Source organism: Cyanistes caeruleus, chromosome 17 (assembly GCF_971803275.1).
Source record: "Cyanistes caeruleus chromosome 17, bCyaCae1.hap1.1, whole genome shotgun sequence".
Lineage (NCBI taxonomy): Eukaryota > Metazoa > Chordata > Aves > Passeriformes > Paridae > Cyanistes > Cyanistes caeruleus.
Window position 1 is genome coordinate 14,621,622 of NC_141717.1, and position 27,993 is coordinate 14,649,614.

The 27,993-nt window shown below is 45.5% G+C and overlaps 2 protein-coding genes across 7 annotated transcripts; both read left to right on the top strand.

Annotated features, from left to right (window-relative positions):
- Positions 1-48: 48 nt before the first annotated feature.
- Positions 49-9,163, top strand: LOC111936153 (chemerin-like receptor 1). Of its 2 annotated transcripts, XM_086854824.1 has the most exons (4): positions 206-2,629; positions 3,964-6,228; positions 6,976-7,135; positions 8,841-9,163. In XM_086854824.1, exon 1 carries the CDS (start codon positions 1,355-1,357, stop codon positions 2,435-2,437), a length of 1,083 nt encoding a protein of 360 aa, XP_086710950.1. In that variant the 5' UTR covers positions 206-1,354; the 3' UTR covers positions 2,438-2,629; positions 3,964-6,228; positions 6,976-7,135; positions 8,841-9,163. The 2 variants fall into 2 exon arrangements, with proteins under 2 accessions (XP_023792682.1, XP_086710950.1); XM_023936914.2 differs by having other exon boundaries at positions 49-6,228.
- On the top strand, positions 8,841-24,471 carry PRPSAP2 (phosphoribosyl pyrophosphate synthetase associated protein 2). Of its 5 annotated transcripts, none has more exons than XM_086854823.1 (12): positions 8,841-9,017; positions 11,906-12,025; positions 12,445-12,595; positions 13,695-13,747; positions 13,879-13,945; positions 14,442-14,614; positions 15,524-15,639; positions 19,096-19,151; positions 21,464-21,612; positions 22,140-22,210; positions 23,144-23,290; positions 23,781-24,471. In XM_086854823.1, the coding sequence occupies exons 3-12, from the start codon at positions 12,477-12,479 to the stop codon at positions 23,937-23,939; spliced, it is 1,110 nt and encodes a 369-aa protein (XP_086710949.1). In that variant the 5' UTR covers positions 8,841-9,017; positions 11,906-12,025; positions 12,445-12,476; the 3' UTR covers positions 23,940-24,471. The 5 variants fall into 5 exon arrangements, with proteins under 5 accessions (XP_086710949.1, XP_086710946.1, XP_086710947.1 ...); XM_086854820.1 differs by lacking the exon at positions 8,841-9,017 and adding an exon at positions 9,581-9,772; XM_086854821.1 differs by lacking the exon at positions 8,841-9,017 and adding an exon at positions 9,636-9,772 and having other exon boundaries at positions 11,906-11,968.
- The last annotated feature ends 3,522 nt before the right edge of the window (positions 24,472-27,993 follow it).

Below are 27,993 nucleotides of genomic sequence, written 5' to 3' on the forward strand. Positions count from 1 at the left end.
GGGAAGCGCCTGGACCAATCAGCGCCGCGCTCTGCCCCCTCCCCGCCTCCCATTGGCCCGCGCCGGGGCGGGGCTGGCGGCGCGGCCCGCACGTGGCGCCCGGGGCGCGGGTGACCTTGGCCGGACCGAGAGAGAAGGGCGGGGGGCCCGCGGCTGTCACCGCTCTGCCGTCACCCCTCTGCTGTCACCCCTCTGCCGTCACCCCTCTGCCGTCACCCCTCTGCTGTCACCCACAACTCCAGCCCTGCCTGCCGTGCACCCCCAGGTGTTTCTGCCCCAACCCTGCGGTGTTCCCACTGTCTTGCAACTTCCCCCATGAGCCCAAGGATGGGGCACCCCAACACTCTGCACCGGGCAGGGAGCATTTCCAGGCACCCCCAAAACCCCCCCAGCCTGTCTCCAGGACAGCGTCTCCAGGACAGCTGGTGGTGCCAGGCCCTGGCACAGGTTGGGCACGTTGCTGCTGTTGTGGGGAGCAGAGCTGGCCCTGTCCCCCGTCGCAGCAGGGCACCCCGGTGCCCAGAAGGATTTCTGGGTGCTCAGGAGGGAGAGCTGCCAGGGGAATGAATGGCACAGGCAGGAGAGGGGTTGTGTTTTCTTCATTCTTCAAATCTGAGTTAATGGGTGGGCTTGGCCAACCAGCCCCAGGGAACCTGCACCCCCTGGGTCTTCAGGGGTTAAATCAACACACCACAAATTGAGGAAGAAGATTAGGGCATAAGTGACCCTACTAAATTCCTCGTGATCCCAAGCCATGGGAAAATGGGGCGAGGCAGTGTGAGTCACCTTGGAGAGGAGCAGCAGAAGGGGAGACAGTCAGGAGGGTGAGACCACCGGCTGCCAAGGAACAGCACCGTGAATCCTGCCAGGATCTGCCAAGGCAAGTGCCAGGATGAACAGGAGAGAGATGAAGAGGAGGGTGGGCTCAGCAGAGCGTAGTGGTAAAATGTCTATTCATTCTTACCAGCCTAGATAGTTTTTGCTGTCATAATTTGTTATTGTCATCCAAAGAGGACCCATCACTGTGCGGGGATCTGGGTTTCCAGAGTTTTGCTGCTGGCCCATGCTGGATTTGCTGCACTGTTTATCAACAGTGCTGGATATCTGCACTGTTGATAGAGGTGTTGTTCTGACACTGACACCAACAGCAAAACTGGGTTTGGTTTCTCTGGTTGAGGTGGTTTCTGTGAGGTGCAGCTGCTCATGCTATAGAGGACTTTATATTAATTATAAATTCATTTATGTAATCTGGCTTTTCATACACATGTTGTGCACAGCTGCTCACAAATATTTTCACCTCTCTTGAGCTGCAGAAAACAGCTCTGTTGTGATTTCAGGTCTTGGCTTGCTAACGATGGACAGCACTTCTTCCCCGTCACCCTTCTCTGCCAGCTGTCCCACGGAGCAGCCTGAGAACGCCACTGACCACGACTACTACTCTGGCCTCCAGAAGACCATGCACATCCTCTCCATGGTGGTGTACAGCATCTCCTGTTTGCTGGGGGTGACAGGGAATGGCCTCGTCATTTGGATTGCAGGTTTCAAGATGAAGAAGACGGTGAATTCCGTCTGGTTCCTCAACCTGGCCATAGCTGACTTCATCTTCACCTTTTTCCTGCCCCTCAGTATCGCCTACACCGCCCTGGGCTTCCACTGGCCATTTGGGAAGCTTCTGTGCAAGCTGAACAGCACCATCGCCTTCCTCAACATGTTTGCCAGCGTCTTCCTCCTGACGGTCATCAGCGTTGACCGCTGCGTTTCTGTGGCCTTTCCCGTCTGGTCTCACAACCGCAGGAGCCCGGAGCTGGCAGCCAGGATCGCGCTGGGGACGTGGGTCCTGGCTGTCCTGCTCAGCTCCCCGTACCTCGTCTTTCGGGACACCGTGGTCAGTTCCAGGAATGTCACCAGCTGTTACAATAATTTTGCGCTGTCTGATGATTACACGTCCGAGGCAACGCGCAGGCTGTGGAGGGTGCGGCACAAAGCGATGATCATCACGCGATTCTTGTGTGGGTTCCTCATCCCCTTTGTGGTGATTCTCATCTGCTACAGCGTTGTGGCTGTCAAGCTGAAAAGAAGGCAGTTGGCCAACTCTGCAAAGCCCTACAGAATCATCATTGCTGTCACAGTCTCGTTTTTCCTCTGTTATTTCCCCTATCATGTTTTCTCCTTGCTGGAAATATCCAAAAACTCTTCCAGCCATGAGATGAAACTGGCCCTTTACATAGGGATCCCCTTGGTTTCCAGCCTTGCTTTCTTCAACAGCTGCATCAACCCCATCCTGTACGTCTTTGTGGGGCCAGATTTCAAGGAGAAGTTTCGCCAGTCCATCCTGTCAACCTTCGAAGGGGCCTTCAGCGAGGAGTCGGTCCTGGGCAGCCTGACCAGCCGGCGAAAGTCCAGGTCTGCTTCAGAAGTAGAGATCCCGAGGGTCTGAGCAGGTGCTGGTGTGGAAGGGGCCATTCTTTTCTCTGCAATTTCCCTCACTTCAGAACTCAGATCATGGGACTGGGGACTGTGAAGGGCTGCACTTGCTAACGAGGTGTGATTTCGTGTTTTGGAGGTATCTCAAATATACTATGATTTAACATGCAATGGGAATGGAAGAACTCTCTGGAGCTGCAGCAAGGTGGGTCAAAGTAGCAGCATTTTACTCCTTGTGTCTTTTGACTCTTGTTTATGGAGCCTTTAGGAAGAAAGTTAAATGCTGTATGTATAGGGAATGGAACAGTGAGTAAGATGCTCATCTTTTCTTTCCTCAAGCAGGACAAATCAGTGGTCGTGCTGCTGTTACTCAGATTTGATTTGATGTACAGCATAACTATTTCTGAGCAATGCTTGTCTCTGTGTTTGTCATGTTTGCAGCCCTTAAATAGCAGAGATCTGATAGTTTGTGCTGTTGGTGAATTAATATTAACCCCCAATAAACTTGTGTAAAACATACCCAGCCTGTTGTGTCACCTGTGGGATAAAACACTTGATCCAACCTGACTGAGCAGGTTTGTCTTTGGTAACAGAACAAGTAGATAAAAAGATTAAATATCTAGAATTTGGAAACAAACCACTGGTATTAGCAGCAGGTCTATAAGTGAGGCAGACAGGACATGACCTGGGTGTGAGGACTTGCCTGGGGCACGTGGATCTGATTGCCAGGCTGTGGTTATGGTTTATTGTTGAGTTTCAGACCTTTGGGTACATTTGAAAACCAGAGATTGGGAGGAGAAAGAAGAACAAGTGGCTGAGCTGAATCTGGTCATGCTTCATGTTTGCAAACTGCCCAGGATGAAGATGGTGGGGACTTTCTTACAGGCTTCATAAGGAACTCTTACATTTTTGTCAGTAGAAAATGTTGGTCACATAACACTGACAGCACTGAGGTGTTGTCATTCCCAGCCCATCCTTGGCAGCTGAGCAAGCAGTCACTGTATCACACCTCCCTCTCCTGCCCTACCCAATTTACCTGTAAATTAGTCCAATCTACCAATTGTCCTGTCAAAAACCTGCCTTGGAGCCTCCCTGCTCTGCTGGCTGGAAAATCCCTGACTCCCAGCCGGAATGTAGGAATTTACACGTAGCTCACAGCTCTGCATGGATGACGTTACGAGTGAGCGCTGTCATTCCAACATGCTGGGGATTAATTATGAGCCTGCTGGGCCATGCAGTATTGAATGAAGGTCGTGATCCTAAAGGCACACATGCACTTAACCTCACATTCATGCACAAACCCGCTGAGAACAGGGAATGGAACATGACCATCATCTGTCAAGCTTGAGTGAACAGAGAGATTTTAACCTTTGCCACAAATTGTTGCCTGTCATGCAGATAAAACTGCAATGTTTGCTATGCAGCATGTAACTCTGGGGCTATTTACTTGCTCCTGGAGGTAAACTACAGCATTGATTGCCATGTCAAGGTTGTGCAGACCCACGTTTGCTCTTTCTGGTTTTCCTTATCTGTTTGCAGAGTCCACGTAATTGTGACAAGAGTCTCTGTGAGTGTTGGACCAAGGCTTCAGACTCCTGTCTTGCCTCTCTCCTCAATCATGGCAGCCTTGAAGGCCACGAGTTGAAGTGTTGACCCGGTTTGTGGTAGGAAAGAAAACAATTTTCCAGGTCTTTTGGAGATCCAAGGTGGGTACAGATTCCCATGGGACAACGTGATTTAAGTGAAGCAGAGCATCTGGATGACCTAAGGAATTACCCCTGGAAAAGCCATTGGTAATGGAGCAGGATGAGCTTGAGACAGAGATGGATTTGTCATCTTGAGTCTGATCCCTGCCCTTTGTGCAATGGGAAACCGTGCTGACAGCAAGACAGGCCAGGCTGCCAAGGGATTGCTTCCAAGATAAATCTCCCATTGTATCGAGTTCCCTCATGTTCAGACTATCTCATTATCACAGGGATAATTGTCAGTCTCTCATTCCCAACTAGGAGGCAGTTCATTCTCTCTGATATTTCCACTTGCCATATGCTTATCAAGAAAAGCTTGAAGGAAAAAAAGGGGGAAATCCTTTCCAACAGGCAATCGGAGGAGGCTGAACGGCTGCTTTGGCAGCTGTGCCCTGCTCTGACGCAGCTTTGCTGTCAATGCTCTTTCAGATGCCGTGGGATGAGTGGAACAGCCTGAACCTCCCAGTATTTGCAGTCATTGAGAAAGGTGCTGAACCCGCTGCCCTGCTGGTGTGAGGCCTCATTGGTCCTGCAGAGGGGCCGATCCGACAGCCCCACTCCTACAAACAGCGGGCTGGGATGGGCAGAGCCACCGGGGTGTTCAGGGTCCAGGCACTGAGGTGTGTGTGGTCCAGGCTGTGCTGAGAGAACAAGCAAGCTTTTAGCAAGCATTTAAGTCAGAGATCTCACCAGGAGTAGCTGTTGCTGCCTTGCTTTGGAGGAGAGACTGTTGCAGGTGACTCTAGCTGGGAGAAGCTGCAGAGATGTCAGGGAGGAAATCAGCCAAGGAGGACGTGGCAAGCGGTAACAAAAGAGGAGAAAGCATTTTCTCCCTGGGACCTGGATGGCAGCAGGGAGGTAAAAACTGGGATCAGAATAGTTACAAGGAAAGAGGAAGGAATGGGAGATAAGACAGCCTTGAAAGTACCAGCAGCAGGCTAGTGAATGCAAATGAATGGGAGGGACACTGCAGCAGGTGAGGAAATCCTCATTAAGGAGAACTTAATGAGAGAATAAAAGCCTCTGGGAAGCCTCACAGTCCTCACACCTCTTCTCTGGTGAGACTTCCCTGGTGAGTAAAATTTTTAAGTATCCTGCTCTTGAACTTGGGTAATTGACTTGTTTGATGAGGTCAAAGACAGTGCAGGGGTCTGAGAGCAGAGCCTCTTCCAGAGCTTGCTGAAATCAGGCAGGAAATAATACAGGGAGTTAGAGGAGAGGTTCTGGTAGAAAGCTTCTCTGTGAAGGAGATGCTGGTAATGGTGTCAATAAGTGGGGTAGGCTGAAGAGACCTGGGTAAGGCTCAGCCTTTTTTTGGTGTAGCAGTTGGGTGAGGGTCCCACTCCCAGCATGGGCATTAATCTGCTCTTGCTGATCCAGGGCTGCTCCTGCTTGGCACCAAACTGGGGAGGACACAGGGTACTCTTTGCTGGTTGCCTTTTGCTGCTTCCCTGCACCTCTCCCAGCTCCTGCTTAGCGTAAGGGCCGAGGCTGGTACCAAATCTTTCTTTGCACCTTGCAGCTGTGCAGGCAAAGCACAGGAGCTGCTCTCGTACACTGAGTTCTGCTTTCATCTGCAAAGTGTCTCTCCAGTGACCAAGACAAGCCCTTGCTGTGCTCACTGAATGCCTGCACAGGGCATGGTGCCTGTGTGCTCTCTGGAGAGGAGGTGCAGCTTAGTGAGGCAAATGGCAAATGGCAAATGCTGAGACCCAGCCGGTAGGACAAAGAGGAACCGAGCACTAATTATTGTTTGTCACGGACTGTGTAGCTGTTCAAATTCCTAAAATGACACGATTTCACTGTGCAGTCCAACCAATTTTGCCTAAAGGCCATTCAAAGGGCAAACCACACCCGTAAACATCAGGTGATGGACGTGAACAGGATGTTCCACAGACTTTGCAGGACAGAGCTGCCCACGCACAGCAAAGCAGAGGGAATCTGTGAACCAAACAGGAGGCTCCAATGCTGGGTTTTGTTTCAGGGCAGTGTTTGTCCAAACCCTCACCCTGATATCCAGCTCGAGCCACCTCTCTGTGCAGGACCTGTCACACTGCAGGTATTCCACAAACCTCGTCTCCTTGTTGGGAGGCTGGGTGGAGATAACCCCGTGTCTGTGCTGGAGCTGATGCAGCAGATCTGTTAAACATTACAGACTGACTGGGAACTGGGAGCGCAGCTGGAAACAGGAAAAAAGCCCTGAACTCAGGGCTCCTTCAGTCAGAGCTTTGTGACTCAGGGGGAACAAGCCTGTGACAAATGAGTCTGGGCCTGTTTCCCACACAAAGCCAAGCAGTAATATTTGATAAAGCAATGAGTGCTGTTTACTGCCACAGCCCTTCAAGAAGGGAAGATGTGCTCCCTGCTCCAGGACTCTTATTAAAGCACTTTGCTTCCCGGACATGGGGAATGCTATTTCCAGATCACTCCCAAGATATGATAAAATAACATCTCCTTCCATCAATTCCAGAATGCATTTGTAGTTGTTTTGAGTTCTGCCTCCCTAGCTGGGCGGTGTCCAAGGCAGAATCTTCTGGAAATTGGACACAGTTGTCGCCCAGACAATAAAACTGAAGGTAGGGGAGCAGGGAGGTGATGGCTTTTGGTCTGTGCTCAGTGTGGAGGTGTGCTGCAGAACCTCCCTGCAGGCTGTGTAGGGTAGAAGATGTTTTTGGGATGCCTTTATTTGTTGGGAGAGACCAAACCTACCCACAGAGCTCTGTCAGGATGAAATCAGAGCGTTTCTTTGGTGTACCATGTTTGGTAGGTGAGCTTTAATACCCACTTTTTTTTTTTTTTTAAACAGAAACTACTCCAAACAAACAAAAGTCAACCTGGCTGAGCAGTGATGGATGGAGCTCAGGAGCCAGGGTGACAGCAGCATTTATCTTCTCTCAGGTGATGGATGCAGGCTGTCCTTCAGCCCAGTGCTGGATGAGCAGTGCCCTTCACCTTGGCTGGACTAGGTGTGGTGTGGGGGAGATTTTTTTTTTTGCACATCTCTTCTTGCCAGGGTCACATCTGGATTAAGAACAATAAACCTCTGTGAGCCAGTGTTCACACCCAGCAAATTTTCAGAATTCCTTAGGTGGCTGCTAATTGAATCACTGTAAACGAAATAAAATCCATCTGCTCATCTTGGAGCAACTGTTTGTTGAACTCCTAGTGTTTGGATAGAGTATTGTCAAATTAACAAATCCCTTTCCCTTGGGAGCTGAGATTTAAACTGGTGTTCCTCTGATCAGGAAGACAGAGGTGGGAAAGGAATTAATCTTTTTTCTCTAAGAAAACAAAGGCAGTAGCCTTATCAAAAAGGGATCGGAAGACAGGATCATTTAGTTCCTGGTCCTGTGGTTTGCTTAAGCAACGTCAGGAATTTGGGGCAGCACAAATCAAACAGTCAGCAAATTCTGAGTGCCCTGGGGTATTGAAAAATGCTTCTGGGGAAGGTTGCTAATTGCATTATGGGTCAGTGCTTCACCATGTGTTGTTTCTGGTTGTTCTGTGTTAAACTGTTCTGTCACACCAGCCTGTAGCAGACTCCTGCAAGAGAGACCGATGCTAAGAGAAATCTCTGCTGCTCTGTGAAGAGACCAACAAAAAGTTCACCCTCCTTCCTTTTTGTCCTGAAAGCCCTGAAACAAAACTAAACAAAAAAAAACCTGCTTGGGTCAATGATCCTGAACCAACTGTGTGGAAGCAACCAGCCTGGAAGCAGAAAAACATGGACTGGGGATGGCGAGGGATGGAACTATTCCCTTCCACCTCAGTGTAATTTGGAAGGGGATGTAGGAAAGGCAGAGGATCACTGCAGCACCTAAGAGGCTGATGGCCTCTCTGTTCACATATTTCTAACAGATGTCCTGGCTTTGTGAGCCTGCAAGTGGAATGCTCAACATCTGCTCCAAGGCTCCACGTTAAACTGCTTCTCCTTCCCCAGCTCTGATTCTGCTGAATAAAAATAAAAAAAGGAGATGACCAAGTCTTGGAATGCAAGAAGCAAATGTGGAATCTAGGGAAAACACTGGCCTGTGAATATTTAAAGTATAAAATGCAGCTTGTAGTGGCAGAAACATGGTTTCAAGCTATGAATTTGATGTTGTGCCTTTGCAGGCATGCTTGGTGAGCTGGTCTGTGGCTTTTCCTCTTTTACGTTAAGGCCATCGTGGACAGAAATATCTGCTGGGATGATCAGCCTTGCTCCAGTGCACCCTTCAGTCCAGGAATAATCAAATTTAATTGCTTTGTATGAGAAAAGCTGCAGCAAAAACTACCTGATTTGTATCTTTATGCTAAAATTCTGATCCATAAAATGCTGTTCAGCTTGGGCGTACTGAGAAGTGTAATTTAAAACAGGTTGTAGCTGTGCAGTCTGGGGAAAAAACATGGTGTTTGGGTTTTGTATTTAAAGGAGGGATGTGTGTCTGTGTGGGATGACTATAACTTCCTCAAAGCAGTTTTGTCATGGGTGTCTTGGGATAAAGCTTTTTTTCCTTTTTAAACATGGTGACTGAAATAAGAGTCTCATTTCAGATGTCAAGAGAATCTTTGTGCAGTTCAATCAATATATGTGGCAAGGAAAGTCTTGAGAGGACTCTGGATAAATCGTGTGTGCTTTTGACAAGGAACTGAGAGGCCACTAATAGTTTCTGTTCTTAATTTACTTTGCAGAAATGCCTCTTTTTCTATAAACACTTTGCTGATGGCCAAGGCCAGATGACAGCTCGGTGTCCGGCAGGGATGGAGATGCCCAGAGCTTCCTCTCTGCTGGGAATGCAGATGTGAGCTCCAAAATAATGGCACTTTGTGGACATCACCGCGTTATTCCACGGGGATTTTGCACCACGGGTAATTTTTGGTGTGGGGGCCAGCTGAATTGTGGTGTTGGGGTTCCCCCATCATCCCAGTTGGTGACTCAGATCTGTACTTCTCTTTTTCTGTAAAGGACAACAAGGCTCAAGACGGGTCTAGAAAAAAATGTATTTTATAAGGAATGGCTGAGCTGGGTTTGTTTACTCTGGAGGATACTCGAGGGCTCTTAATGAACTCCCTGAAAAGATGCTGTAGTGAGGAGCTGGTTGGTCTTGGAAATGGCCTTAAGATGAGACATGGGAGATTCAGATTAGATACCAGGAAAATTCTTTTATTGTCCGTGTGGTCAGGCATTGGAACAGGTACCCAGGGAGGTGGCGGAGTCACCATCCCTGGAGGGGTTGGAAGAGGCATCCACATCTGGCGATGCGGTTTCGTGGTACTGCTGCGTTGACGTTCGGACTGGATGATCCTGACGGTCTCCTCCAACACTGCCGATTCTAAAATTCTAACATTCTGCGACTCCAAGACGCCGTCCCGGCGCCCACGATCCCGGCGGGCGGAGGGGGAAGATGGCGGCGGCCGGGTCCCCTCAGCGCGGCGGGGGAAAGGGGGGGGGGGGCGTCGCCTCGGGCCCGCCCCGCCCGCCCGCGCTCCCTCCCTCACGCCCCGCCGCCATCTTGCCCGCGGAGCACCGGAGGGGCTGAGCTCCGCCGCCGCCTCTGCCTCTCCCCCTCCTTCCCCTCCGGCCGGGCCGCCTTCTCCCGGGGCCGGGGGGCCGGAGCCGGCAGGTAAGGCCTTCAGCGAGGGGCACTCCCACCCGCTCAGCCCAGTTCAGCCGGCTGTGTGAGGGCAGGACATCCCCCTTCCCCGCATGGGGTTCCGACGCTTGAGGAATGGGCTACGTCGCCCTCCCCTCAGGGGATGGAGACCCTCTCGTGGGCGGCCCCTTTTCGGGGTTGCTCGGGCTCCCCGCAAGTCCCACAGGTGAGGGACAGCGGCGTGGGGCAGCGGCGTGCCCGGGCCGCTCTCGGGGCGGAGGGATGGGATCCACGGGGACCTCGGGGCCTGTGTAACCCACCTGGAGCATCTGAAGGACTGGTAGGGAGGTGTGGGCTGGAAAGGTCTGTTAGCCCAGGGGGATCGGCGAGTGTGGAGGGACGGGAAAATTCCCTGTGGGGAGATTGATGAGGATGCGGATTCCCTCCATCCCATTCCTTAGTACCATGGTTATCCCATCCAGGTATTCCTGCCTCTGTTGCTTTCTGTGTAGACATGCTCAGTTCATGGAAGCATAAAGCCATGTGTGCCCAGTAATTCTTGTGCTCATCATGATGTGTATGTGTAATTGTGTGCAGCCCAAAAGCAAAGGCAGGAGTTTGTCCTGCAGTCTGTTCTGTGCTGCTTGTGTTCAACCTTGGAAGGCTGGCCCACCTCAAACCAGAAGGTTATGGTCCCATGTACCCCTGTGGAGTCGTGTCTTTGCACATTTAATAAAGTTTTGTGAGCTTGCTTTCATCCCAACACCTGTCTGAAGGTTGATCTATCCATATTACTCTTGAAACGCAACTTCCCTGCCCAAACACACCATAGCCCACTTGTAGCTGCTGAGGTACATCCACAAGAAAGTCCTTGACCTGTAGTTACATGAAGAGCTGTGTTCACTGTTGCTTGTAAATACATCAATTTATTGTGCTGTAAAATGCACCCTCAGCGATAGCTGGGAGCCAACAACTCATCTTTTCAGATCTCTTAAGGCTCCATATTTCCCTAATATATGGAAACAAAGAACACACACAATTGGACAAAAATATGCCTTCTATGAATGCTTTTAGTAGCATGGAAAGTTGCCTCCGTGCTGTTCCCATCCAGGCACACAAGCAGGGTGCTCTCAGGTACTGTTCTGAGACCTAAAAGCATTTCAGCTCTGTGCTCGCTCTGGTGGAGCTGAGATGGATCTTGGACACCACCATGAATATTTGATGGGTGATGTCCATTAGTTGACAGCTGGGAGTTGTAGGGAGTGAGTGAGCAGCAGAGCAGAGAAATACTAGCTAAGAAATGGGGTTTTATTTAGGTATTTAATTTGAGAGGGATACAGGTCTTGCTTTGGGGATATGGAGGTACCTTCTGTTTCTAGCGCAGTGAAACATTCAGACATTCTGGGGGTAGAAATTGCTGTTTGTGCTCTGTCTGTGCAGAGTTTGGGAGTTCTGATGACAGGCAGGTTTTCATTCACGGCAGTTGAGCAGAGCTCAGCCTTGGCACCAACAGATTTGTTGTTAGGAAGTTCCTGACTTGACTTTGGCTCTTCACAAGAGTGAATTGGGTTCCTCTGATGAAGTTAAATTGAGCCAGACTGTCTGGTTGTAAAGGAGGTGTGAAGGAGTTTCATTACAGACCTCACCAGCTGTTCCTGTAAATACAAAACTCTTTCTTTTAGTTGTTGTTTTGGAGTACTTAATAGTTGATACATCATCAGCTTTTTCTAACCAATTACATGTGACTATTATATAATCATGTTTCTCAGCAGGCAGATGTTTACCAGGAAAGAAGTTACTGATTTAGCTGTAACTTCTGTTTACTTTGGTTTAAATAATGCCACTTGTATTTCATATTTCCAGTCTCCTACGTAATGCTGAAATGGGTGGTGGAGGGTTGGACTATTTATGCAGCAGAAGTGAAGTGCAGCAGGATTTTGAGTTGAATGCTGCTTCGATCTATGCTGGTCAATGGGATCATTTTTTTCCTTTTATTTGCCTAAAATTTATAGTAGAAGTAATCATGAAAATATGATTTACAAAGAATAATAAAAAGATGGAATTCCATCAAATCCTTGTTGAGATTAGTGGTTTGTGCCTATATTTGAAACAAAACAAAAATGATACTGATTCCATCCTGATATTTTTCTCCTGTTTTCACAGGTGAAATATTGCTTTCAAAGAATGACAACAGCTGCTTCAGCAAGTGGATTTGCTGTGCAAGAGGTCATTATTTACAGCTGCCAGCTTTATTGAATTCTTCCTTACATTTCACCCTTATTTGTAAGTTTATAAGTTACTGCAAAGTAATGAAAAAAGACTCAGCTATGGAAATAGACTCTTCTAGCCAGGGCCCAGGAGCTCTTTTTAGCTCAATTCTACCCCTGACTGTCTTTGTGATTTTGGAAAAATCAATGAACATTGCTCAGTTCTGGAAAATGAACTGGACAAGCTGATGGAAAAAAAGTATCAGTGTTACTGGATGATACTGAGGAAAACAGTTAAAAAGGAAAAAAAACCTTAGTGCTAGAGGGTTGTCTTGGGGAATCTTTGAAACACTGTAGGGAAGCTATTAAAGTGGGGTAACAAATTTTAAGGATGCTGGAATATCCAGGGTTCTGGGAGACTCACTTTCTAAACAGAGAAAATGTGTCTTGTTTTGTTTCTTAACATGGATTTAAATGATCTTTGATCTCTTGCAGTCTTTTAGAAGCGGCAGAACAACTTAGGGTTGATGTTTTGTGTGCCATCTACTGAAATTGGGGCCATCATGAATATCACCAAGGGTGGGCTGGTGCTGTTCTCAGCTAATTCCAATCCCTCATGCATGGAGCTGTCCAGGAGGATTGCTGAGTAAGTAAAGCCTGCAGGGAATCTTGGGGTTATTCTGGTGGGATTTGTTTTCCTGGACACCTGATTTCCCTATTTAAAGAAAGTTACATGGGAAAACTGCCATGATTTGCAAGAATATGGAGTATGCTCTATTGGAGAGTGTGTTTCAACAGCTCAATTACTCTGTAACTTGTGTTTGAATTGTTCTGTGGCAGGTTGTGATTGGCTGCAGCATTTTATAGGAAACACGTGGGATAATTAATGTTTGCATAATGTTAAATCATCACAGCAGAAGTTTTTACTCCTTGTAGTGGGGTATTTTTAGGCAGGAAAGCTACATCCCTTCTGCTCTCTGTATATTTTGGATGGGAACATTTCTTAAGCTTAAATCCATGAACAGCTTCTGCAGAACTTTTAGGACTTAAATACATTTTTACTGTGCTATTCAGGATGCATGATGGGAATATTAAGACAGGATGGATTTATTCCAGAAGCTTATTTACCCAAATTTGGGTGTGATAAGAAGAGAACAGGGAGTACAAAGGAATTCAGGATACATGTGGAAAGAATCTGGGCCCGAGTGCAGAGCATACTCTGGTCTCCTTTTTGTAGTGATGGGGTCTAGCTAATGCTGACAGGGAATAAATACAGCAGATATTATTCTTCCATTACCCATAAAATAGTGCTTGCTACTTTTTCCTCTTCACTCCACATTGACTTTTTTCTACAGAGAAGAATAATTTAAAATCAGGTTTTTTAAGTATTGTGCACATGTATGTTGCCACATGTGTGTATATATTTATATGTAGGGCAGGAAATATATTAAAAATTATAAAATGTTACATGATTTAGTATTCCAGCATTTCTGTCTCCTGCAGCTTGTTCTGAGCTTGACTGGAAAATAAGCTTGGCATAGTCTGCAGTGCAGCTTTTGGAAATTGTAGGTGCTTTTTAAAGAAATGTTAACTGTAATTACTGGTTTTATGGTTTGGGATTTTGTTTCCTTGGTTTTCTCCCACAGAATGCAGCCTTTTCAGTAACTGTTGCATTACATGGAATTTAGATTTGGTTTGCCCTTCTTCTCTCCTTCTTGACTTCTACCTTCTTTCTGATCCCACAGGCGCTTGGGAGTTGAGATGGGGAAGGTTCAGGTTTATCAAGAGCCAAACAGAGGTGAGCATTAAATTAACAAAATTGGAAATGTACCTGATTAAAATACTAATTTGAATGTATTGGTTCCCCTTTTCTTAGACTCTAAAAAGAATTTTGCTCTTGCAACTATTCCATTTTTCTCTTCTTGGCAGAAACGCGAGTGCAGATTCAGGAGTCTGTGAGAGGAAAGGATGTATTTATCATCCAAACAGTTTCAAAGTGAGTAACTGCATAAAGACCCTTTGCTAGCATTTTTCTTTGTGGTGGGTTTTTGATAGTGGTTTTGTTGGGTTTTTATATGTACACAAAGACAGCTTTGGCATAAGGTAGCTTCTATAATTTTATTTTTTAGTGACTATAGCAATAAAAACTTCTCCATGGTCTCTGCATTCCTTCCCTAAGTGTATTCTTTTGCTTTTGTCATTCTCTTTAAATTCTTCTCTGCTCAGCTCCCTGTCTCTAGCACCATCACCAAGTTAAGATGTAGGAGGAACATTTCCTGGGTAATGTGTCCTGTGATTCAGAAATTCTTTAATTTTATGTGAAAAGGACTTTACAAATGTGAAAACTTTTTTTAATGGCAACAGAAATGCAGGTCTTTGCTGATGACCAATTCTCTGATAATGTGCCCTCTCCATCTCTGCTGGGTTTAAATACTTTGGTGAATACAGGATTTTTATGCACCAGCTACAGAAGCAGATGTTTCTCGTTGCAGGGATGTGAATACCACGATCATGGAGCTCCTGATCATGGTGTATGCGTGTAAAACCTCCTGTGCCAAAAGCATTATTGGAGTGGTTCCTTACTTCCCCTACAGCAAACAGTGCAAGATGAGGAAAAGGGGCTCCATTGTCTCCAAATTGCTGGCCTCCATGATGTGCAAAGCTGGTAAGAATGTGGCTGTCCTTAAATAATCAGAGCAAAGGGGGCTCCTGCTGTCAGCTTCCAGGTTTAGAGAAATCTGCACACAAATTTGGACTCTGTTTAAAAATAACTGGCAAACTTTTAATGGGTTTAAAACCTATGTAAAAAGAGAATGTAATTAGAAATGTTTCCAAATGATGAGTTCATAAAAAACCTAAATTTGATACCGTTTACATTGAGTTGTACTGAGCTGGTAAAATGAGTCTGCTGGGCTGAGCTGCTTTGAGCTGTGGTATTCACCTCTCATAATACCATCCTGGGCCTTTCTTACAGTCTGGAACAGTTGTGCCTTGTCATTTCTGTCTTGTTTTTTACTTGTTGGATGAATGCACTTTGTCCTTTACATTTGAGACCATGTGGGAGAATGAGATTATTCATTTTCACAGCCTTCAACACATTTTCTACTTCTTTGCTTTCACTCCCATCCCTGGGAAAAAGCAGACAGCTACAACAAGCTGTGTGATCTGGGTTGTTATTTTGAGGTTTTTGATTAGGAGCTTGGCCCATTCTTCAGGAATTCAGAACTAATGAGCGTGCCAGGGTTTTGCTGTGTGACATCAGACAAATCAGTGCTTCCATTTTGTCCCCTGTCCAGTGGAGCAGGCTCTTGCCTGCCTCAGTGTGGCACTGCAGAGTCAGATATGTGCAGTGTTCTGAGGTTCTTTTAAAAAAATCACTATAGAAACCTTAAAACTCATTAATGCCAGTGTGCTTAAGAGGAACTGAAATTAATTTATTATGTACTTTCACATAGTGTTCTCATGCAGCTTAGAGATTTTCTGGACAGATTGCAGTGAAACTTAGAAAAATCAGGTGTCTGTTCTCTCTTACTTTCCTTGATGTGCTTTTCTGTATTATTATTTTGTTTTAAAGGACTAACTCATCTTATTACCATGGATCTACATCAGAAGGAAATTCAGGGTTTCTTCAATATTCCAGTTGATAACTTGAGAGCATCCCCATTTTTACTGCAGTACATCCAAGAAGAGGTGAGGAAGGCCTGTTAATACAGCTGATATTTTTAATTATGTTTTTTTGTCATGTCTCAGGGCATCTGGAACAAATCCCTCTGAAAAGATTAACTCTTCAAACTGAATTTTAAGGGGGGAAGGGTCATGTTGGGACAGCGAGTGGTGTTAGAAGCTGTTGGTTCTTCTCTTCCCAGGTTTAACTTTTGCTTTCCTGAAGAGCTGATTTTTTCTTACCCATGCAGCAATGCTGTTTTTTTCTTAGATATATTCCCCTAACACTGGAAAAAAAAAAAAAAAAGTATTTTCTTGCTCTTAATGTCCTCTTCCTTTCCTATTTCCAGTTTCCTTGACATTTATAGGCTGGGCTGCTTATGTGGGTATAAATTTAAATCCCATAATAAGAAACACTTTGGAAGTTGTAAACTATGAGAGAGCCTATTGATTGTGCTCTGAAAGTCAGGCTGGTGGGTGGAAATCTCACCCACTGTTTGCTCAGACTGCGTGTCTTGACTTGAGGAGCTTAACTTGGGATATTCTGTGCCTCTGTTTCTCCATCTTATTTTTATAAGGGTTTTGAGAAGTGCTAATGGTAGATTCGCCTGTACAAAATGTGCAAATGATAATTGTAGGTATAAGATGCGTGTTAAGCCTCTGACTAATGATAGTTTGGAATAAAGCAAGTGCTTTCTTCCTGGTGAGAGAAAAGGTTTAGCTCACTCTTGCTTTTGAATTGAAGCTATTTCTTTTTATAGAGATAGGAATGCCTCAGTTTAAAAAACAAAACACACCCCACCTCACCCCCTTAAAGAAACTTAAACCAACATGATTTTGTTATGACAGTATTAAAATCTGTTTGGGGTATCAGTTAGCATTTGAATTCCTCATTTTCATTTCATTTGGTAATAGAGACAAAGACTCTATTGGCAGAACAAAATTCCAGGCTCTGGCTTTGCCACAGTCATTCATCTTGTGTTCCAGGAGAGAAGTATTGCACATTGTAAGCACTTCCTAACTCAAAAAACCACAAAAGAACAAAAGTGGAAAACCAAATACACAGACACAAGGCAAGTTTTGCCTTGATGTGTTGCTTGAAAGTGTGGTTTATGGTCAATTACACGATCATGGTCCAGATTTGGTCTTGAAGCACATTTTGATTCCAGAGCTTTTAATGGTTTACACAGGATTGTTGCAGCTTTGAGTCTGACACTGCTGTGCAGTCCAACAAATGACCATTTGTAGAGATCTGAAGTATGTGTAGAGAAGTTTTAAAAGATACTTTCAGTTCTTCATCCCTCTGCTCATCCATGACGGGATTGTCTAAAACCAGAGTTAACTGAATGGATCTGACCATGGGATCTGTACTGGCAAATACCTTCACCAGCCAGATCATTTATCTGTGCTTCAGACTTTGATCCATTGCCACTGAGGGGGAATTCAGAATTCATCTCAAGTTCCTGGTGGCCACAACGTGCTGGATATCCTGTGCTGGGAATGCCAGAGCTTTCAAAGCTGTGGAAATGATGGGATGTACCAAGGAGCATGAAATGGAGTCCAGCTTAATAAGAATGAAAGTCACTTAAAAAGCATTTCACTGAAAGTTAGGAGGATGAGGGCTTGTAGTTGTTCCCCGTTGGAAATTTATGCCTAGGTGTGAAGAGAATCACTTGCTGTTCTGGGATGAAGACAGTCCAATAACTGAAATCCCTGTGATATGAAAACAGTTTGGTGTTTTCCTCTGTGTGCTTGGCAAATGTTGGATATTTTATGGCTTCTTTCCTTTACGCAGGTGTTAATCCCAGAGTGACATAGCCCTTTGTTACATGGATTTGTTGACACCTCAGTGTCTTGGGGATGACACTTCTGGCTTTCTAACTTCATTTTTGAAAAGCCGAGAACAAATTTGGTAATTTGGCAGGGGAAAAATGAGGCAATGGTGTCTGAACTAGATCAAAGCCTTTATTATGTCAAGTGACAGGTCCTGCCTTGTCCATGCCTTCCGTCATGTTAATCTTTGTAGCCTCTTGTATAACTTCATGTTTGTAAAGGACAGAACATGCTGAATTCCCAGTTTATAGGTGGAGTTACTAACAGTGTGGATTGTTAACGTTGCCTGACGTCCTCAGAAAATTTCTTGCTTTCTGTTGGTTGAGCCCTTGCCCAAATTCAGAACTCTTTTTTTTTTTCCCCATCCCCATTCCAGGTAGAGCTTTTGAAAATAATCAGGCAGTGCAGTTTGTGTATTGTGGTTAAGATTGTGGAAGAACTTACTTTGCCTGTGTTTGCAGAAACCCCAAGTATTTCTGTGCTCTAGAATGGTTATTTGACATCTGACAAGGTGGTGAGCTGCATGACAGGGTGTCATCCCCACAAATCTCTGAATTCCATCCCTAACAGATCAAATTGCAGGTATTTGGTGATCAGTATTCCATCCCTTAACACTGGGATTCTGAGGAGGACTGGACCTGCTCTGTAGGACTTTGCTCGGCTCAGGACAGACAGGTTCTCTTTAAGCTGCTCTCCATAGAGATGGGTCATCCCAGGGCAGCACAGTGAAGGAAAAGTCTTTGTTTTCAAGGAGTGGGGTAAGATGAGATACCAGAAGTGCAGTTGTAGTGCTGTTGGAAAGGAGAACTGGAAGTGTGAATGGTGGAATGCTTGGGAAGTTACAAGCCTGATGAATCTGATGTAGAGTCACTGTTAGCAGGAAAAATGGACATGAGGGTAAGAAACTTTTGAGAGCTGGGGAGTAAAATGCTAGTTAAATGGGGATCAGGAGCCTGGAGTGAAAAAACAGTATGAGAATGGGGCAGGGGCAGCAAACTCAGGGAGCAGACTGTTGGGAAGCCTGACTGAAGCACCTCTCAGACATCAGAGGGAAACCCAGAGTTCCTGGCCTCATCCCTCTGGTGCTGTCAGCATTTGCAGCAGCATCTCCTTGTGCTGACCAGCGTGGGAGAGTTTGCAGCACTGTGAGACTGTGCCTCCAGGATCAGTGCAGTGACTGTGGAAGTTTTATGCCTTCTGATGGTCCATAGAAAGTCAGTATGAGGTGATGGAGAGGTGTGACTTTTCTTGGGGTACTCTATATGACAATAGGAAGTTGTAAAATTTTGGGTTTTAGTGATTAAAGACAATTTAGGTTGAACAGGAAACTTTAATTTTGATGGTTTCCTGGTTTTTTTAACACTTGTGGGTGTAACCCTGATGTCCTAAAGCAGTTACTTCTCTGTTATCTGTACTATAAAATGGGCTTTCTAAAAGGTGGAGTTTGAAGTTAGTATCTGAATTTTCTAAATACATGTTTTTACTGAGCTGTCAGTCCTGATCATGTACCATGGATTCTTGAGGTTGCTTTCATAGGTAAAATGTTCAATGCTTAAAATTCTTCTGGCAAAATAAAGTTCTCTGATTCTTACTGACATTAAATCTGTCTAAAGATATGAAGTGGACATTGCTATCTGTTATTTACTACAGATACCAGACTACAGGAATGCTGTAATTGTGGCCAAATCTCCTGCGTCTGCAAAGAGGTGGGTAAGATCTGCTCTCTTGCCTTAGAGCAGGAAATCTCTGTCGGGATTTTGTTCTTAGGATCGAGTGAAGGACAAATACCCAATAATTAGAAGATGCAGCCTTCGCACCCCTCCCAGTTCTCCTCTGTCAGCTGTGTAGTTTTTACATCATCGCTGTAATCATAATAAATCTGAGAGTGAAAAAAAATATACAAAAGGATGTGGTAAATCAGTGCAGTGCTTACGATTAAGAAGGTTTTTAATCATGTTATATGTGTGTGCATTTACATTATAAAACTCCTGCTGTAAATGAGGAAAAGCAGCTGGGAGTATAATACCATTAATCCAGATGACTTTCTTAACACTGGCATAATTAAGAACATGGCTGATCAGATCCTAAATACAGATGGTGAAATGGGGTTTGCTGTTTGAGATGGTTGTGATTGTCAAATCTTTGGTGGTTGAATGACTGTTGTTAATCCATGAAGCTTTTTAGTTGACCATTCCTAAACTCTGGAATTACAATGCTGTCAGCAGGTGCTGTAAGAGCTGGATGATGGTTTAAGAGATGCTGTATTTGCTGTGGTGACAAACCAAGGGTTTGTTGAAAAGATATTTAGACTTCCATGCCAACAAATTGTGATACTCCATATTTTCCTTATTTTCTGTAACAAATCACTTTTTGTCATCTTTTTCTCCAGCAGTATTTTTTGTGATTTCTTTTGTTTTGGCCAGGTAATTTTACATTTGTTTCTTTTCCATTCTTTTCCATGGTGTCAGTATTGCCTCTTGGGTGGAGGCAAGTGTTTGTTGCAGCATTTTAATGCTTGTCCAGTAATTGTCAATGCCAGCAAATAGACATGAGTTGCACATCATGCAGTGATTTATGGAGGAGAGGATCCCAGAACTCTATTGTTTAGCTTCTTCACATGTTCCTATGAGTATTTAAGGACAGTATTTGAAGAGTTACATTGTACTGGGAGAGGGATAATTGGATGTTTCAGCCTAATCCAGGCTGAAAACAATCTAGGAAAATACTTTTGATGAATGCCTGCTTGTGAAAAAGAACCCCTGTGTGGGGAAGTTCAGAATGCCTCTGTGGTTTCTGAGCTCACTGGAAAATTAATAAATCATTTGGCTGTTACTTTGAACTTTATTCAGTTTAATACTGCATTTTAAGGTAATTAATATGGTTTTATTGATAGGATTATTCCTGCAAAGTCATAACTCTTAATGTTTGTAATAATAATTACCTGTAATTTAATACTTGCAAAAACATTATAACTGTATGATAACCACAGGGTGGAAGATACTCCATTTTTAATTAACTGAGTATCACAATGGGCAAATTATTCTCTGGACTTTGGATTGTTTGGATAGTGAAATAAGGCTTAAGGACAGAGGAGGTGATTCAGGCACAGGTCTGAGGTGCTGATGTTAGGGCAGAGTGAATCACTCTGGTTGTGCTGGCCTTGCTTGGACCAGAGGAGGCTTGGATGGGTGGCTTAGGCAGGATCACAAACCCTTGGGTGTGCAAGGTAAGGTGGGATGGATGTGCTAATTTGTATTTGTTGCTTCCAATATCTGGGATGCAAATTCCTATTTTCCTGACTCTCTGCTTTTCCCACTCCCCCCAACTAGCCTTACACTTCTTTACAGAAATTTCTAATTTTAGTTGAAGAAATGCTGCAGTGTGAAGGAATTTCATGTCAGCTAATTAAAATCCAAGCTGTTCAACTCCAAGTGTGGTTTGTCAGGCAGAATGATCATCTAGATCTCCTTTTCCATAGGGTAGCTCAGGTTATGTGTCAGCAGGTCAGGGATATTGTCTTTATTTAGTAGTAAATAAACAGGTGAACACTTGTTTTCTCTTTTGATATGAGTTTTTTTTTTCCTATTAAATGTAGACAATTCAGACATCAAGGCTGTTCTTGGTTACTGTTGGATGTGTCCTGCTAAAGCCTGGGATCCCAAGGATGCTGAAGTGTTATTTTCTACACTGGGAAGTGTATAAGGCTGGGAAGTGTTATTTTATTTTGGCTGTTGGGCAAAGCAGAAGGGAGTAGTCAGCATTTTGTGACTTGCAGCATTTATCCCGTTGCTTTAAGGCCCATATGGATGTTCTGAAAGTTATTCTAACTTTAACAAACCTGATAAAAACAAGATACTGAGGGGCAACTGATTTCTTCTGTGAATTCTCCTAAAATTTTAGGATCGTTTGACTTCCCTCTGAAACATTAGAAATAAAATGAAAACAGGTTAGGATTGTACATAGGTGAATTATTTTAAATTTAACCTTCTCCTGGGTTCTTTTAACCCTTCCCCTGCAGGGCACAGTCGTTTGCCGAGCGCTTGCGGTTGGGAATCGCCGTGATCCACGGGGAAGCTCAGGATGCTGAGTCTGACATGGTGGATGGTCGGCACTCCCCTCCCACAGCCAAATACGTAGCTGCTATCCACCCCAGCCTGGAGATCCCCAGTAAGTAAGTGTGTGTGGGAAGGTGTTACCTGGTGTTTTTGTGGGTTTAGGGATTGGGTTTGGCAGGTATGGAGAATCTAAAAGGAGCGGTTCTTCACAGAGAAAAAAGAAAAAAATACATCTTTCATAGTGGGGAGAATACGATTCCTTCTTGCTTGAATGTGGATGTGACCTACAGCTGCACCTCCAAAAGTGCAGGGCATAAACCCAGTGTGGCTGTCAATGGATGACTGAACTGGTTGTGTCTGCTAGCTACTCTGTTTCTATGTTGAAATTAAGAATTAATTGAATTGGTAAAGAATTCAGGTATAAATTAATGCAGTTAGTATTTTAATTAAGCTTAAAAATTTATTTATGAGTTAGAATCCTGCTGGTTTTCTCAGTAATGCTGTTGAAATAGTTGCTGCTTCATGTCTCTAATAGTGATGACCCATCAGCCACTTCCATAGTTCAAATAAATTATATAAATTTCCTCTTTTCTTTCTCTTTTTTCTTTCTTTTCTTTCTTTCTTTTCTCTTTTAATCAGTGCTGATTCCCAAGGAAAAACCACCCATCACAGTTGTTGGAGATGTAGGAGGAAGAATAGCTATCATTGTGGTAAGTGAGATGCCATCAGTTCTCCTAAATCATATTAAAGATGTTAAAGCTGCAGAAATCAAGTATCTCTTCCACATCAGCCACTTAACTTTGGTTGCTGATGGACTTCTGGATAGGATGGGGCAGCATTGAGTACACCCACAAAGCTGGCTGGGAGCTCTGAAGGGATCCACTCCAAAAGCAGCACTGGGACCTTGTTTCCATGAGCAGAGCAGGTGAAATTCAGTTCAGTGCTTACCTGCAGGGGTTCAGCTGCTGCATGCACATCACAGGAGGGGAGAGTCACCCTGTTCCTGCTGGTGACTTTAGAAATGCCAGTGAAGCTGAGGTGATGGACATGGACTTGTTGGAACAAGTCTGGAGGAGGCCACCAGGATGATCAGAGGGATGGAGCAGTTCTGCTGTGAGGAAAGGCTGAAAGCTTTTTTTTTCTGGGTTGTTCAGCCTGGAAAAGAGAATGATCTGGGGTGACCTAATTGTGGTTTTCCAGCACCTGGAGAGGGCCTGCAAGAAAGATGGAGAGAGACTATTAATAAGGGCCTGCAGTGACAGGACAAGGGGGAATGGCTTCAGACTTACAGGAAAGTAGGGTTAGATTGGATATAAGAGATTCTTCCCTATGAGGGCAGCTGTGGCTGCCCCATCCCTGGAAGCATTCAAGGCCAGGCTGTGTGGAACTCTGAGCAAAGGTCTAATGGCAGGGCTTGGAATGAGATGATCTTTAAGGTCCCTTCCAACCCAGGCCATTCCATGATTCCTTGATGCACTCATGATTTCTCTAAAGCAGAGTGTAATTTCTGGGCTTGTCAAGAAAAAAGAGCAATTTTCAGATAGTTTGGGGTTTGTTACACTTGGTAAAGCTGTGCTGCCAGTCAGATGTGCTCTGTTGGTTTGTCTGGTGTGGTGAACCCTCGGTGACTGGGATTTTGGCAGGATGACATCATAGATGACGTTGACAGCTTTCTGGCTGCAGCTGAGACCCTCAAGGAGAGAGGGGCCTACAAGATCTTTGTCATGGCCACCCACGGCCTGCTGTCCTCAGACGCTCCCCGGCTGATCGAGGAGTCTGCCATCGATGAAGTAAGTGTGGAATCTGAGCTCTCATCCAGTGATTTGGGGCTTTTCTAAGCAAGCAGTTCTCTCCTGTTTTGATTATTGACACATAGGTCAATAACCAGGTTCCTGGTTCAGGCTTTCTTACTCTGGAATTGTGTGACTGGAATGTTAGCATCCACATGTCTTTTAACTATAGCAGTGGGAAATGTGGGAAGTGGCAGGATGCTGGACACCTTTCCCTGCAGTGGGTGGGATATTTTTGTACCTCCTCTGGATCTGTGTGGCTGAATGAATGAAAGGAAGGAGGGACAGTGCCATTAGTATCCATGGATACATGAAACCTATGGCAACACATGGCTCTTCCAAAGATTGTGACCCTGGCAGTAATGTAAAACGTTGTTTTGTCAGCCAGAGTGGCTTTGTGGGATCTGTGAAACTCCATTTCACATTTCTGATATGAAAGGTGGGAAACATAACAGAGCTACGTTTTCCTGATCACTTTTTCTTCCTATAGGTGGTTGTTACAAACACAATTCCACACGAAATACAAAAACTTCAGTGCCCTAAAATCAAGACTGTGGATATCAGCATGATCCTGTCAGAAGCCATTCGCAGGATCCACAACGGGGAGTCCATGTCGTACCTTTTCAGGAATATAGGAGTGGATGATTGAAGCTTCTCCCTCTAAAGAAACACCCCGGGCCAAACTGGAAGCGAACAGAGAATGAGCTGTGAAGCATCGTGCTTACCTTAATATTTCCATTGAGCCACTTCTTGTTTTCTCTTGGTTTAAATATCAAGGTAGAACAGTTTTTAAGACCTGTTTGGTTGTTGTTTTTTTTTCCCTTCGCAGGGGTTTTTTGGGGGGTTGGTGGGAATAAACGTTTTACAAAAAACTGTTCTAGTTGCTTTTAGGTTAGTTGCACTATACAGGATGGAAAAATCCCACAAAACACTTGAGGCAAGAATTTGGCTTCTAAATTAATCATTCCTTTTCCAAAGCTGCTTGCTACAAGTGCTTTAAATGATAACAAAATGAAGTGACTGTATAATATTTGCATTTTAAAAGCCAAAAAGGTCGTACTGTTGTATGCAGTTCAGTGATTTTGTAGGAGTGCTTTTATAGAAAAGCATATGGAATATGCACCTGTATTTATTTTCTGCAACAAAGAATAAAGACTTGTTTTGTGTGAGCTTTCTAAAAATGTTCATGTGTTGCTCCTTTATCTTCTAAACTGTGTCCTTAAATATGGCAGGTGGATGTCAGGGACACAATGGCACAGATTCCCAGAGAAGCTCTGGCTGCCCCTGGATCCCTGGAAGTGTCCAAAGCCAGGTTGGATGGGGTTGGAGCTGCCTGGGACTGTCCTTGCCAGTGGCAGGGTTTTGGAATGAGATGATCCCTCCCAAACCAAACCATTCTATGATTCTTTGACTTGGGAATATTGTGGGGGGGTGTAGGTTCCAGCTGGTAAAACCCAAATCAGCTCATCACAGGTAAGCTGGGGAGTTTTTTTGAGGTTTCTTGCCTGCCCTGAATGATGAGCTAAAAAATACGCCATAGTGCAGAGCTGAACTTGTCCAGGTTTGTTTTCCCAGCCCTCTTTGGGCAGGTGTGGGTGGAATGGCCGGCTGGCTGCCAGGCAGCTCCCAGTCCCAGAGACTCCAAGCTCCTCACCTGTTGCAGAGAAAACAGTGGTGGAATTGATGAGCATTTGGAGGTTGTTTGGTTTAATCTTTCCATCATGTCCTAGAAATGAGTATAAAGCTTTTGGCATGTTCAGAAGTGAAAATTAAACTTTGTTGACACCGTTTCTATGTTGGAGACAAACTTCCAAGGACTTTGGAGGGGTTCATTGACTTTCAAGTATAAAATCAGGTGCTTTCCTTAATGTTAATGGATACACCAGGCTGATTTATTGACATGTGTGGGTACTTCGGATGTGTTAATGCAGGTCAGATTCCAGCTGAGCACTGAGGGGGAAGGTCAGTTCCTCTCACGGATGTGCAGAGCTGCTCCCGCGGCTCCTTCAAAGAGAGGAGAAATGCTGACCTGGCTCAGCAATGGGCACATTAACTGCACCCTGATTATTTTATTAGTGAGACCTTGTGGAAGTGTGGAGCCAGACAAGCATGCAGCACAGCAAACTGATGGCTAAATACCCCCAAACAAGGAATTCTAAGGTGGTTTCCCGTGCCTATCTCGTGTTGGCCTTTAGAGGAATTGCTGTTTTCCTCTCTCCACAGCTCCCTGACAGGAGGATGCAGCCAGTGGGAGGTGGTCTTTTCTCCCACTTAGCAAGTGACAGAGCAAGAGGAAACGATCTCAGCTTGTACCAGGAGAGGTTAGGTTGGATATTAAGAAAAATCTCATGGGAAGGGTTTTCAAGCACTGGCACAGGCTGCCTGGAGCAGTGGTGGGATCACCAGGGATTGCAGAGCAGTTTAGTGGGGGTGCTGGATTAATGGCTGCACTCAATGGTCTGTGAGGATTTTTCCAGGCAAAATGACTCTGTGATTCTGTGATTCCTTCTCTGGGGGTCTCTCCTGGTCAGCCCTTGCTGCCATGCCAGGCTCCAGCTCAGGCATTCACCCAACTCCTGTTTCATCTCTGCCTTGAAACACAGAAAACCCCCAACTTTGCCTGGTTTCATGCAGTGCAATTATGATATTGATGAGGGCTCGGGAATTTGGGAACAAACTTTATCCATAAGGCTGGACTGCTGGTCCTTTGGCTATTGATAGTATTGGAATGGTGGAAAGGGGGGGAAGCACATGAGGCATCACTCAGTCATTTCTCAACCCTGCCCATTAGTGAGAGACCAAAATCAAGCGGTTTTGGGGAGTGGAGAGGGGTGGGAAGCAGCCAAGGCCAGGCTGCCCACCCAGGCACCTTTGGAAGCACAATTCCTGCTGCTGGGCTGTTTAGTGATAAATGCCCTTGGGCTGCTAAGGAGTTACTGATTCAGTGACTGTCCCTGTGAGGCTGAGGATGAAGAAGGAGGCAGAGGAGTGAAGGAGCTCAATTCCACTGCTGGATCTGTTACCTCCTCACAGCAGTTCAGCGTTGCTGACCTTGTTGTTGTAGTGGTTTATTTTTCCTTAAACACTGGCGTGGGGATATGGGTAAGAGTCTTTTGTTCCTTTCTGCTTTCTTGTTAGAATAGGTTTTCTTTTCAGGGCTGTTTTTTCTGTGTGGACTGTTTCAAAGCTTCTATTATTTTCTTGTTGTTTTCACTTGTGTGTTTTGTGTATTGTGCTGTGTGGAGCCAGGCTGGAAGAGCTGGGGGTGTTCACCTGGAGAAGAGAGAGTTCTGGAAATACCTTAAAGCCCCTTCCAGTGCCTAAAGGGGCTACAGGAGAGCTGTGGAGGAACTTTGGAAAAAGTGCCCGGGGTGATAGGACAGGGGGAGATGGCTTCTCACTGCCAGAGGGCAGGGTTAGATGGGATATTGGGAAGAAATTACTGCCTGTGAGGGTGGGGAGGCCCTGGCACAGGGTGCCCAGAGAAGCTGTGGCTGCTCCTGGATCCCTGGAAGTGTCCAAGGTTGGGACTTAGAACAACCTGGGACAGTGGAAGGGGTTTGGAACAAGATGAGCTGTAAGTTCCAGTCCAAACCATTCTGAGATTCTGTGACTTCTCTGTTTTGTATAAATCCTCTGTCCCTTCCACCCCCTTGGGAAAGGCCTGGGAGCAAGGTGGAATTAACCACAGAATTAACCAATTAACCATCTCTCCCCCAGCCTCTGTCTGCTGGGTGTGAGCAGCTCTCCCCCCTTGTCTATTACAGGGTGTTGAGCCAAATGCCCTGAGAACAGCCCTGATAACAGCAACAAGGATCAGCTACAGCAATTTCACAGAAACACTCTCCAATTGCATTTATTCTGCCTTGCAGAAAAATCCTGGCCAGAGCTGTGTCCTATTAGCCAAGCTGTCTGCTGGGAATGGCACTAGGACAGGAACATCCTCCCTGCTTCCCCCTCTCCAGGTGCTTCCTTTGCTATTCATGGCTCCAGGTACCTGGGGTGCAGCCACCCTTTCGTGTAATTAAGCTGGAGTTGCAGAGCTCCCATTAATTATCGAGTCTCCTGTCTCTTGGCTTCTTGTCTGGGAGACTTGGTCCTGGTGACTTGTCTGGGTTTTTTAGAGAAAGGGTGCTCTGTGCTGATCTTTCCTCCTCCCAGTCTTCCTGCAGGGTGGACAGGAACACTGTCAGTGGCTGTTTCCTTGCTGGGAGAGACGTGGCTTGGGTGGACAGACAGACCTCTGTCCCTCCTGTGACACCCTGGGCATGGGACATCACCACCACTGCCACACTGAATCCCCCCCTGCTTTCTCCACTGCTTGCCCACACTTTCCCTCACCCTGTCCACCTCCTCCTGCCAGAATCTGTGTCCTCAGAGCTCTGTTTTCCTTCTCATTGCACAGAGGATGCTGGAGTTTGTTGGAGTTTATTGGGTCTTTCCCAGGCTACTCTGAGCTTGGGGAGGGATCCATGGAGCCAAACATCCATCTCCAACCATTCCTGCATGCTCCTGCTGACTCAAATGAACTATGGCCGTCCCAAAATTCTTTTTTTCTCCCTCTTATTTCTGTCTGACCTTGACAGACTGGCTGTTGGTCCTTCCTGTGTGGCTCCTTGCACAGGGGCACCTCTAGCAGGGTTTGTGGCCACTGTGGCAAACACAGCAGCGTGTGGCTCCTCATCCTCCTGAAGACAAGAAAA